Consider the following 12,727-nt stretch of genomic DNA (forward strand, 5'->3'; position numbering starts at 1 on the left):
TTCCACTTGCATTTTATGGTGCTGAGCAAATAGTAAGTGGAGAGTATGAATTTTTTTCACAGTACCCTCAATAAATGGGTTTAACCACAATACAAATCTTATAATCCACCTCTTCAATCCCACTGGCAATGGGACAAATCCGGTAGCTTTAGAGGTAAGCCTTCAAATATACTTCTACTGACAGGTTGAAGTTTGTTTTAGGAAAAATCAAGGTTCTGCAGTCCTTTGAATTTATTGGAGTTTTCCGTTTCCATGGTTTCCAAGAGTTCACTGAAATTAGGCTCTACATGTTTAAAAGTTCATGACAGGGGCTTTGGTAAATTCCTTTTCTCTAACCTAGATTATGTTTAAGATCTCTATATTGCTATTCCTGGATGAGTTTTGGGAGCTATTGGACGGTCAACACGGCTCTTCACTTGTATACCTCCTCTAAAGAACCAAGGGTATACACGAGGAATCTCAAGGCAATCTGTATGAAGTTAAACTAGAATTGTTTTCTGGCATCATAAAAAAATAAAATTACAATTTGTATTTGTAGTGAAGAACTGCCTTCAAAGGGATTAAGAGGGATGCCTACGCTTGAGGTTCTCTGGTCTTTGGTAAGGAGGGGGGTGCCCTGATAAAATAAAGTCTAAAAATCAGACTTCTGGGCTGGGTACCATGTGACTCATGCTTGTAATCCTAGCACTTTGGGAGGCCGAAGCAGGTGGATCACAAGGTCAGGAGTTTGAGACCAGTCTGACCAGTATGGTGAAATGGCATCTCTACTAAAAATACAAAAATAATTAGCAGGGCATGGTGGCAGGTGCCTGTAATCCCAGCTACTCAGGAGGCTGAGGCAGGAGAGTCACTTGAACCTGGGAGACAGAGGTTGCAGTGAGTCGAGATCATGCCACCACACTCCAGCCTGGGCAGCAGAGCGAGACTCTATCTCAAAAACAAAACAAAACAAAACAAAACAAAACCAAAAAATCAGACTTCTGGAGGCTTCATTTGTCTTGAAGAAAATTCTTCTGGACATGATAGGAGTCCTGAAGTAGTTTATGTTAGGCCCCAAGGTACAAGGAGGTGTCCAGAATGTAGGGGGAAGTGGCATGATGCAGGGGTTCATGCCTACAATCCCAGCACTTTGGAAGGCCAAGGCGAGAGGATTGCTTGAGGGCAAGATTTCAAGACCAGCCTAGGCAACATATTGAGACCTCATTTCTACACAATGTTCAAAAATTAGCCAAACATGGTGTGCATGCCTGTAGTACTTGGTACTCAGGAGACTGAGGTGGGAGAATTGTTTGAGCCCAGGAATTCGAGGTAAGCTATGATCACAACACTGCACACCGGCACTCCAGCCTAGGTAACAGAGTAAGATCCTGTCTCTGTAAAAACAGAATGAAGGGTGAGGCATTATTTGGCTATAAACCAAAAGTATGTGATTTCTCATGTTACTATACGGTTGTTGTCATGTTTCTATCTGCAGTCCAAATTGTGAAACAGCCTCAGATAGTTCCTGATAGTCCAATTACCACATAACATACATGAGTAAGGAGCAAATCTCCCTGAGCCCAAACGTACTGTCTCTGTTATCCTGGGGCTCAAAACCAGGACTTCCAGTAGCTACCCTCAAGAATATAATGACTTTATGATCAACAGTTGTTACCTAGATATATAAGAAGCAGAGATTAAATAGATAGATAGATAGATAGATAGATAGATAGATAGATAGATAGATAGAAGCAGATACAGAAAAAGACCAAAACAGGTAGTATATGAAATTATATTTGTAACTACAAGGAACTGATCTAGATGACTTGGATTCCAAGTTTTTTAGGAAAAGGTACAAGATCCAAAGTAAGTGGATGTGAATTGTACTCCACGGATCTAGTCAGCACCTTGAAACAAATTAGAATCAGTTCAGTGTATGGGAGTCTAATGTTCAGGTATCCCATTGAGTTTGGCAGTGGCTGCTGCCAAAGGTTCATGAGGAGTTTTGAAGGAAGACTCAAGAGAAGAGAAAAATGTAGTTGTCTATGCCGAAGGTCACTGGTCTGTGGCAGGAAGAGAGTCCTGAGTTATCACCTAGCTCTAGGGGCAAAATGTGGCAGCCAACAGATCCTCTGACCAGGACTTCTCAGCATCAGGTCTGAATGATTGCCTTTCAGGCAAATGTGTTTGTAAACTAATGACTTTCACAGTGTGATGAGACTGAAAATGAAGCCTAATTGCTTCCACTGATTTAACCCTTGGAATCCTTCCAGGCATGCCGATAGCCATGTGTCTTTAATCATGTGAGTTAATCACCTTCAGGGATATATCAGAAAACAGTGGCTTATAGAAAGTCTGGGAAACGTTGCAGTTGTGCTATTAAGCTTACACTTCTGGGGGCTGTCATCTCTTCAGATAAGGATGCTGAGAGGTTGGCCATAGTGCCCTTACACTAGTTTTTGTTAGTAACAACTGACTTAGGCAATTACATGGCTCTGTAATTCAGAAAAAAATGAATTAATATTTATGAATTTTTAAGTGACTTAAAAGAGCTTCTAATGGTAGCAGAGTGAAAGTGGCGAGTCACCTTGATCCTTCTGAGGCCACCACGAACTTCAGTCCAGCTCTGGAAGAAAATCAGAATTGGAGAATGGTCTAATAATCAGGCCAGTCTGATTAATAGTGACAATTAGTATTGGACTACAGTGCATAACCAACTGATTATGAATCATTTGAACGCTTTAGGTAAATTTTCAATACAGGCAATTAAAATGAAAAGACTCATGATCCTTACATAATGACTTCATTAAATTAATTCAGTTCTGAGGTTGGGGGAAATTTTCTTTTGTAGAAAGGAACCATCAGAATTTAACTTCCATTCACTTTTGGTTAAAAGAAAGCTGGAGAATACATTTATGAAATTTAAACACAACACATACACATACATGCACATATGCACACACTGTATTGCAAACAGCTTATTCTTCTCTGAAAGTGAATTGTGTTACCGAGGAAGAAAGAACTGAAGGTCAGGGCATGGCTTCTGTTTGCATTGCTTATTTGGATGAGGTAAATCTTGTCCTCAGTTATATTTTGTATTCCACTAAGTGCATGCATTGTTAAGGTTAAGAGAACATTATTGTGGAGTAATCTGTGAAAGGCAGACACTTCAAAGAGATAAATACTCACTTCTGTTATGTAAACAATTGATTCAAATCATTTGTTTCATGGTAAAAGACAAAGCTAGACCCAAGTCCAAATACTGTGGTATCAATGTAGGCTGGGGAACAAAGATTCCTTTAGGTGTAACACAGTCATTCAATCAAAGCAGAAATGATTTTAGAGAATTAGACAGTAAGAATGGAAGGAGAAGAGACTCTCTAGGGCTAAGAGTGAGCTGAAATATTTCACTGTGAAGTCTGTCTCTATTGTGAGTTTTGAGTCAGAAAGTCATTTTGCTTCCAAGATTCATTACTTAATGCCTAATGTATACAGCTTTATTGTTTACAAAAGTGCGTTTGCACTTAAGTTTTATAGACATGCTGTAAGCTAGGTCTTATGTGTATTAATGCTAGCTAATACCTATTTAGCAGTTCAGAATTTATCAAATTCCATCTATCTCTTTTTCATTTCCTTCATTTCTCTTACAATTTTTGAAGACGAAAAAAGGAGTCTGAAAAAGTTAAAGTATTATAACTTGGCCAGAATCACAGGACTAGTAATAGCAAAAACTAGGTATTCAGTAGTCTTCTGATTATAGCTCCTCTTTCTAAAATGTAGTACCTCCTGTGCCTCATATTTCTTAAGACTATGTTTTCTACTTGGTTAATGATCTTTTTTATAATAAATTCTTACATTTACTATATTATTTCCTAGGTCTCTCAGAATGAAAACCACTTTAAATTCTAGATTATGCACCTTGATATTTCTTTGTTTCAGTCTGCATTTCATTCCCAGTCAGACCACACTCTTTCTTCTGAAGGCATGCACTGCAATTCTAGCTTAGAACTTAGCCTTCGCAAGAGAGAGTAAACTCTGTCAGTAATTGTTTGAGCTAGAACTTCAGCCCAAGTCCTACCATCTGGGGCAAGAAACCAGGAGACTAAGGTGCAGGAGATGAAAAGAGGTAAGTTACAGTAAAATGCAGAGATTTGTTAAGATCTCCAGGTTAGTAAATGCACTTCTAGCATATCATATCTCCTCTAAAGCAGGATAACCAAAAGCAGCAAGAAAGCCTTCTGAGCCGCTGACACTGCAAGGTTGGCCGGGCATACTCATGAACTAAGCAAGTTGCTTCTGAGTTTAAGCCTCACTTGACACAACAAAATTGCAAGTTAGCAAACAGCATGGAGTATAGAATCACAGTCATTTAGATGAAATCAAAATGTTAAATGCAGAAATGCTAAAAATTATGCTAAGCGTAAAGGACTTGTTGACCTTTACTTAAATTCCTTTAGCAAACTCGCTGTTATCCAAAAAGCATTCCTCAGTGACTCTTCACCATTAAAGATGTTTCTGGAGAGTGTAAGATGCAAGTGTGTGTATGTGTGTGTGCACGTGTGTGTGTACTCATGCATGTGCACTGTTTATGTGTACATATTCGTGTCTTACAGTATAGGTTAACAATTTTCATTGACCTCAAAAGTAAGGGCTGAAGTGCTAGCTCAACCATTGACAGGTTTGCTAATCTGTCAAATCAAATCAAATTTTGCTGATTTGTCAAATTCAAATCAGAAGGCTCTGATTCATGGGGCTGTTTCCACAAAGTGTGACAATGCTCATGAATGTACTCTGCAAAGCATATATGACAGAGGACTGCCTTTCTCTCTCAAGATTTTATAAAAGAGCAAATAGATGTAAATGAACATCTTCGGTGGTCTTTTGAAGGAAAAGAAGTCTGAGAATTCCCGTCACCCTTCTGTTTCTCTCTTCTGATCCTGATGATAGTCTGCCTGGTGTTGATACTCTTTATGTGCCTGGCTTACTTCCCAGGTAAAATTGCACGTTCCTTGTTTGCAGTGACTGTGTTTCCTTCACCTACGTTTCTTTAGAGCCATGATATAACATCCAGTCTCTTGAAGGATGGAAAGTTAGTCTTTGACTGTTTTGTCTTGGTAGAGCAGAGGCATATTAGATTTATTTCCAATTAGCTTATTGATTTCAGTCTTATTACCTTACAGTAACACACTGAAAACAGGTATTTTGGGCACTAGCTGGTAGACCTACTTCACCCAAGCAACATTTCTGGAATTTCTTTGCAGATATCTAATTGTAGTAGTCCTGACCCCTCCTTTGGGTCTCGTTGGTGTGAGAGTCAGCTTCTAAAATGGGAAGTTTTAGAGACTGAATGTTTGTTCCTCTTCTTCCCAACTATGATACGGGCCACTGATCTCACCTCTCTAGCCTCAGTTATCCAGCTGTAAAATAAGTATGTTAATATCATTTCCATAGTAGCTCCATGAGGAATGGAAAACTGTTGAAAACACCAGTGCCTGCTCACAGGAGACCCTCACTCAGTATTCACTTCCTTCTCTCTGCACTGTCACCCTCTCCACCACTGATCCCACATTCCCACAGTGTTCACACTGCTCCAAACTTGTAGCTCATGACATCTCTCAGTAATAAACTCTTGAACTCATCATTAATAATAATTGCACCACTTCTGTTGTCCTAGCCGGCTTCAGCTCCAAGATCTTTTCCTTCCCTGGTATCCTCAAACATGGCATTGCTGACCCTTCTGACAACCTCCCTGACTCTAGAGGCTCTGACTCTGGGTGTGATGCCCACTGACACTGTGTCACCATGACTGATTCGCACAGGTTCTGTTAGCTTCACCCCTGCCTGCCCTGCTTCATGGATTTCACTCCATATAAGAAGCATAGCTTACTACTAAGTGGAAAAAATGAGTGGAAGATTCTTAGAGATGGTATTAAAATTTAATTTTCATCATTAGTGAGTGGTTAGAGAAGAAGTAGACAAATCCAAAGGACTGTCTTGAAGTGCATAGAGACTTTCACTTTAATCTGGCACTTGCTAAGGTGCTCTCATTCTGGAAAGTCACTCTATAGCATTCTTTTTGACATTTGGATCCATTTATTGCTATTAATTTGCATTGTCCTGTGTTCCTATACTGTCACTGCATCCTTTGTTTTGTTTGACTTGTTATTATTTTTGAAACATAAGAGTTCATTTTGAATGTGACTTCAATATGATAAATGTTACAGTTGTTTATCTGGTGAGTCTAATCTTGCCAAAGATAACTCTGACTCAAGTTCAATGAACTCCCAAGTAAGCCACTATTCTCTTCATAAAAGTTGCCAGATATTCTGGTTATATGGCTCTTTCTCACTGTGTATATTATTGCTTTGCAGTTAGAAGGCCAAGCTAGAGTTTTGGAGGTTATCTTTGTTTGTTGTTGTTGTTGTTGTTGTTGTTGTATTTTAGCCTCTAATATTTAAACTGCTCCCAGATACGGGTACTTCTCTCAGATGTTTTGATAGATCCACTCTGCTTTCTTTTTTATGCTCTACCTTCATACTTTAGTTATTTGATAACTACATTCTGAAATTATTTGGAAATACCAGTCTTTGATTTCAGAGCATTAAATTGTATGCATGAAAACCTGTGCTAGTGCCTTCTGACCTCCTGCATCAAGTCCAGAATTCTTCTCTGATTTCAAATTCTCTAGCAAATCAATACCACATCCACCCAAATATTCCTTCAAAATTCTTCAGCATGTATTCTCTGATTTAGTCAGTAAATTTTTAGTATAATTCCTACTGCATACTATACACACTCTCAATTCTTGCCCTTTGCCAAGATCTTTCCCCAATCTAGAATTCATTTCCCCTTTGTCTCTTCCAGCATCATCTTTTCACTACCATATAAAGTCGTCTTTGCCTGTCTTGTTCACCACTATATTCCATGATACAGAAATTTTTCTGGTACATGGCAAAGTCTCAGCACATATTTATACACTTACTAACTGACTGTCCATCAAAACCCACTTCAAAGCTAATCCCTTTCTTAATCTACTCTATTTAGTAGTACAGTGTGTAGATGCACTTTTCGTGTTGCATTGAACTTCCAGAGAGTTCCTGAGGCTGTAGAGTTCTCTGATAGTACAGTCTCATTCTCATCATGTGTATTAATTAGTAATTTGTGGTTAAAGGCATCATGTTGGAGGTCCCTGTTTTGTTTGACATCCTGGAATACTTCTACACTGCGCTACTTCAAGAAAAGTGATTTTAACGTATTTTAGATTTTCTGCAATTTAAAAGAAGATTATCTATATTCCAAAGATAAAACCAGTAGCAATTACAAGAGGAGTTCAAAAGTAACTTTTTAATAAAGGTCAAGTCAAGGCCAGAAAGCAATTATATAAAGTGATTCAATATCACATTGGACTCACACAAGATTAAGAAATAGTGGTGTTTTTCTTATTTTGGCCATGAAGCCAAATAATTAAGGATAAAGGAACATTATGTAATTTATTATAAAATAAATATAGTATAGCCCATATGCATAAAAAATCCAGTGACAGCCTCCTAATACTGAAATGACTCATTTACAAGCCAAATATGAAATGGGCATCAAAGACATTTGGTAAGTAACATTCAGAGACAATCTCGGACTATCATATGCTTGTCTGTAAGATAGTCCACAACTCAGTTTACTAATTTGTGTGAAGAGTAACCTCTCTTTGAACGATCCCAGGTTGATTTACTTCATGAAAAGGGTACTCTTTTTTTCTGTCCTTATTGTGGTATAATTAACAAATAAAATTACACATATTATGTACAAGGTGATGTGACGTATGTATACATTGTGAAATCATTACCATAATCAGGTTAATTAATATATCGATCCACCTAATATAGCTACCGTTTTGTGTGTGTTGTGAGAACATTTAAGTCCTACTCTGATACTCTTCTTAATCTAGCTTGAATTCTCGGTTGAAGGGAGACTTTGGTGACCTTTATGCTATTCTCCTCAAAACCTTAAAAAGTGTTTTAACTGGCATCATTTCACAGATTTCAAAACACTCCTTTGTGCTGAGATTGTATCTAGAATGTAGAGATCATGGCATTTTCCATAGAGAATCCTTTTACTATAGGCATTTCAGGCCTTGTCTTGAACTGTCCTTGTGCCTGGGGTTCCAGCAAGCTGGTTCTCTTCCTCTGAATCTAATGGGGCCATGACGCCTTTCACTCTTTCCTTGTAACCACAATTGTGTTAGCAAATAAGCCTCAAGGAGCAGAAAAACTGATCTTTGGCTGATGGGTCTTTTTGACAAGTTTAGATGGCTTGTCTAATGTAGGAATTCTTTAGACCTTCAACATCAGGTAAAGTATAAACATGATTACATTTTATAAATAGCGATTTTGAATTAGCAAAACTAAGAAAATTTGATTTAGCTCTTTGGGGCCCATTTAGTCTCTGGGCAAATAAATGATGTCTATAGTCCTCTTCTTTGAGGGACCAATTAGATTAGGACATAGCAAAGCTTACTCTAGGTCTACTCTTTTTTTTTTTTTTTTTTTTTTTTACAGTCACAATATTCTTCTCTATGAGGACGGGCATGCTGTGGTGGCAGATTTTGGAGGTGAGATGTCCATGAGTAATACCCCAAAGGGCATCCCTTTTTTTCTTTGTTCGTAGTTGGCACCTGATATTGTACCATGTAACTGAAAATGGATTTCATACTGACAGCTATACTACCCTAAATCTTTCACATTACAATGACCCTACACTTGAAAATCTGTCATTTATTTCTAGTTTTCCTTCTTTGTTATCTCCAGCCAAGAGAAAGGAAGTGAGAATTTGAATACAACAAAAATTTCTTGAGGTTTCAAAATTTTAGCAGTGATCTTTGAGTGTTTTTTAAGATATTTCTTTTGATGTGATTTATTTTCTCTTTCCCTCAGAATCAAGATTTCTACAGTCTCTGGATGAAGACAACATGACAAAACAACCTGGGGTTTGCCGCTGCTTGTGTTTCCCATAATTATAAACCAATTAAAATGTGTAAACTCAGCATGAGAGGATGTAAGATGAGAGCAGTTTTAACTGGAAGAATGTCATTGTCTCAGTGTCAGGATAATGGCTTATGTTTTTCTTTTTAGTAAGCTGTCAAAATAACTATCTCGAGACTCTACTAGAGAAATAGATAAGATATATATTTGGAAAACATTATGGATAAAATAATACAGAATATCTTTTAAATGTAACTGAAAAGAATGAGGTGGGCATGGATCATTTCATATTTAGATCACCTAACTACTTACAGTGAACATTTAATAAAGAACTCACTATAAAATTAGTAGTTCATCAGCATCTATTAACTGTTCATCATTCTACATTTTAACACTGTAAGGTAGTAAGTGGTAATGCAAGTGTTCATGTTTAAGTAAAATGTAAATATAATATCTGAAGTAAGGATAATTGTACTCAAAATGTCTGCAATTAAATTCATTACCTGCTCTCTCCTTCACTCTTCCCAATCCCTCCCCCTGAAAAAAAGTAGACTTCTCTTTCTGGAATACTTTTGATAACTAATTACGTAAGGCTGGAGTAATTTTTTATTTCTTTCCTTTCCTGCTTCTGCTTGCACTCACTTGCTTTTTCTGGATGTCTCTTTCTTTTCTTCTTTAAGTTCATCTTAACCTCTTAAACCTCTCATTTCCTGCTGCCTCAGTTCAGATTCTTCTCATTTCTTTTCTGGACTAATATCACAATAGGCTTCTAACTCCAGTCCTCTCTTTCTGTTCATTCTATGCAACATCAGCTAAGTTCTTGTTCCTATGGAGCTAATATTCTCCTGGAAGGGTATAGGCACTGACCAAATTAACAAAATATATCTCAGGCAGTGATGAATGTTATGAAGAAAAATAAAAGAGTAAATGAAGGGAGAGTGATGAGGATGCCATTTAGATAGGATGAAGGAAAAAGTTAACGTTTAATAAGAGATCTAACATGGGAGTAATCTACATGGGAGAAGAACTATTCAGATGAGGGCAATAGTAAGTGTAGAGGTCCTGGGGCAGGAGAGTTCTTGGTGTGTTCAAAGCCAGAGTGGCTGGAGTGAGGTGAGTAAGGAGGGAAGTGGTAGATTATGAGGTAGGGGAGGTCAGAACAGTGAATGATCTTTGGCAGGACACAAACCTCATCTAAGACGTGGGACATAGAGGCAGCTAAGTCAGTGGTTCTCCACCCTAGGTGTACATTAAAATAAGTTTAAAAGTTTTTTCAAGCATGCTGCCTGAATCTGATTCCTAGAAATTATGATTTTATTGGCCTAAGGTTGATCTTGGGTACCTGCATCTTTTAAAAATTCCCCCACATGATTCTAAAATGTAGTTAGATGAAACTCTCCAACTAAACAAACTTTTATTGAATTAAATTAAATTGAATTTAATGAACAGTAGTATATTAACTCTCTTGTTCTAGCAGCATTGTCTTTAAGCACAGCACTAATAAATGAATAAATTATGTTGTACTTAAAGACAATGCTGCTAGAATAAGAGATTTAATTTGAAATTTATTTTGAAAACTGTTTTCTTATTAGTTATGTGGCTGTATGCATGCTGTCTAATTACTCTATGACCCCTCTGTGAAAAAATGGACATACTGTATACCTGCTCCCACATATACAATGTTGTGGCACAATGCATAATCTGCTATAAAAATGGAGGCTCTTTGGAATCTGGAAGCTTATGTAGAAGAATTGCCTATAAACCCCATAATAAGAATAAAGATATTAATGGAAAGCTGTAACTATGCACGATTTCAAAATAAGGTAGGCATTCCAAAAGAATTAGCAGCCAACATTACACACAGTATTTTAGTAAGAGTGGTAAAAGAATAGTGGTTTCCTTCAATGGACATTTTAAAGTGTTTAGCAATGTTTATTAACATGGTGCCCTGGGGATTTAGAACCGGGAGGTGTGGTTCCTCTGTTTTGTTCTTGAGGAATCGGAGGTCCAGGGAAAACAAGAGACTTGCCCTGAGCTATTCAGTAAGTGGTAGAGCCAGAGGTAGAATTTTCATCTCCTAACTCAAAAAAATCCAGTGTTCTGTGTCCTAAACTAGAAATCAACCAAATTTATGCGTTTGCATCTCAGAATGGAAACTAATATTTTTAACTGAAAAATATGAAGTCACAAATGAAAACAATGTAAATAATGTTATTGAAACAGAGGCTAGAACTTTGTAAGGAGGAACTTTTAACATTTTATGGGCTTCCTTTCCGGAATATTTCACAAACAGCATTCATAAATAGCACATCTGGGCAGAGAAAATAAGACAGACCTGATCCTGCCAGAGATGAATCTACTTCATAGGAATATTCTGGGCACTCCTCTGGAGCCATATCTCTCCTCAGCCACGAGCACACTATTTATGGGCCTAGGTTAGTGACTTCCTAAATTCCAACCTTAAGACTTGAAGGAGGTGTCTCCCACCATGTGTGATTCATTCCCAGGGAGATATAGGGTCCCTGGATGAACCCCTGGTTGGCTATTCTGAACCTGGTAAGGCTTCTAAGGAAGAAAGGTGCTCAAAGATTTAAAAAAATACATGCTGCCTCTCATTGTGGAAGAGACAGCTTTACTTGATAATTAATTACTGGTGACGTTTTTGGAAAAAGTATGAATTTTGTGCTCTTCCAGTGATTAAAAATGCCCTTTAAGGAATTGAACAGCCACAGTAAACACACTGTGTATGTATAAATGTGTTTATTGCACACATTGAGGGTGATATGTGTGGATGTTAATTTATATTTATGCCTTTTGAGAGCATCGGGAGAATACGGCAACTTCTCACTAAGAAGAATGCTACTCTGCAGCGGAAGAACCAAACACTTGGTAAATGGCTTGCGGCTATTTCTTGATATGCAGAACCTCCGCTGGATGGCTCCTGAGGTGTTCACGCAGTGCACTCGATACACCATCAAAGCAGATGTCTTCAGCTACGCTCTGTGTCTTTGGGAAATTCTCACTGGCGAAATTCCATTCGCTCATCTCAAGCCAGGTAAAACATGCTGCAATTAAAGTTTTCCTGTTTTAGGAAGTTCACTGCATTTTTATAACTTCGAGAAACATTTTCTCCAAAATGATTAGTCTCAGTGAGATGGCGAAAGAGGAGGTAAGCAATCTTAAATTATTTTAAGGTGTGTGTCCAGTCCAGAAAATTTAATGACTTAGCTGTGATTTCAGACACAGACACATAGAAATGTAGGTGTATTTTATTAAAGTTTAGGACTTTGATTTATTGGTTGTTAATAAAACAAGAAATTAACTATGACCATGTGGCATGTGAGGCAAATGAGGAGGACAATGTGATATTTATTTTTTGAGATTAGATTTTAGAATTACCCTTTTAATATATATATAGGGATAAGAAAGTAGTAACACAAAAATAACATATTAGGGCTGTTGTCTGCTTTTCTCACATCATATCAAAGAATATTGATTTTCCTAACATTTTTGTGTGATGTGCATAGATAGATAGGTACATTCTAAAAATGGGACATGCAGTGAGTCTAGTTTTCATTGATGATAAACATTATGCTTTGCTTACATGTAGAAAGTGAAGGTGAGGAATCTAATCACAGGCAAAATATATACATATTTTAGTTTTAAAGTAAACTTCATTTGCATATTTCTGTCAATTGTATTTGGATTGCTCTCATATCTTGTCACACTAGAAATGTCTTCTTAAGGACTTTGCATCCCTAAAAGTTAGCACA

At 37.4% G+C, this 12,727-nt stretch overlaps 1 protein-coding gene across 14 annotated transcripts in view; it reads left to right on the plus strand.

The window, feature by feature from the left end:
• Positions 1–12,727, plus strand: part of TNNI3K (TNNI3 interacting kinase) — a 323,082-nt gene that overhangs the window by 212,513 nt on the left and 97,842 nt on the right. For all 14 annotated transcript variants that reach the window (XR_012512449.1, XR_012512451.1, XR_012512453.1 and 11 more), the window contains 3 exons: positions 8,532–8,584; positions 8,907–8,959; positions 11,877–12,009. Coding sequence is in view for 8 of the 14 variants with exons in the window: in XM_074381016.1 (XP_074237117.1) it covers positions 8,532–8,584; positions 8,907–8,959; positions 11,877–12,009 (239 nt within the window). In the remaining 6 variants the exon portion in view is untranslated. The remainder of the gene's footprint in view (positions 1–8,531; positions 8,585–8,906; positions 8,960–11,876; positions 12,010–12,727) is intronic.

Source organism: Saimiri boliviensis, chromosome 11 (genome assembly GCF_048565385.1).
Source record: "Saimiri boliviensis isolate mSaiBol1 chromosome 11, mSaiBol1.pri, whole genome shotgun sequence".
NCBI classification, from domain to species: domain Eukaryota; kingdom Metazoa; phylum Chordata; class Mammalia; order Primates; family Cebidae; genus Saimiri; species Saimiri boliviensis.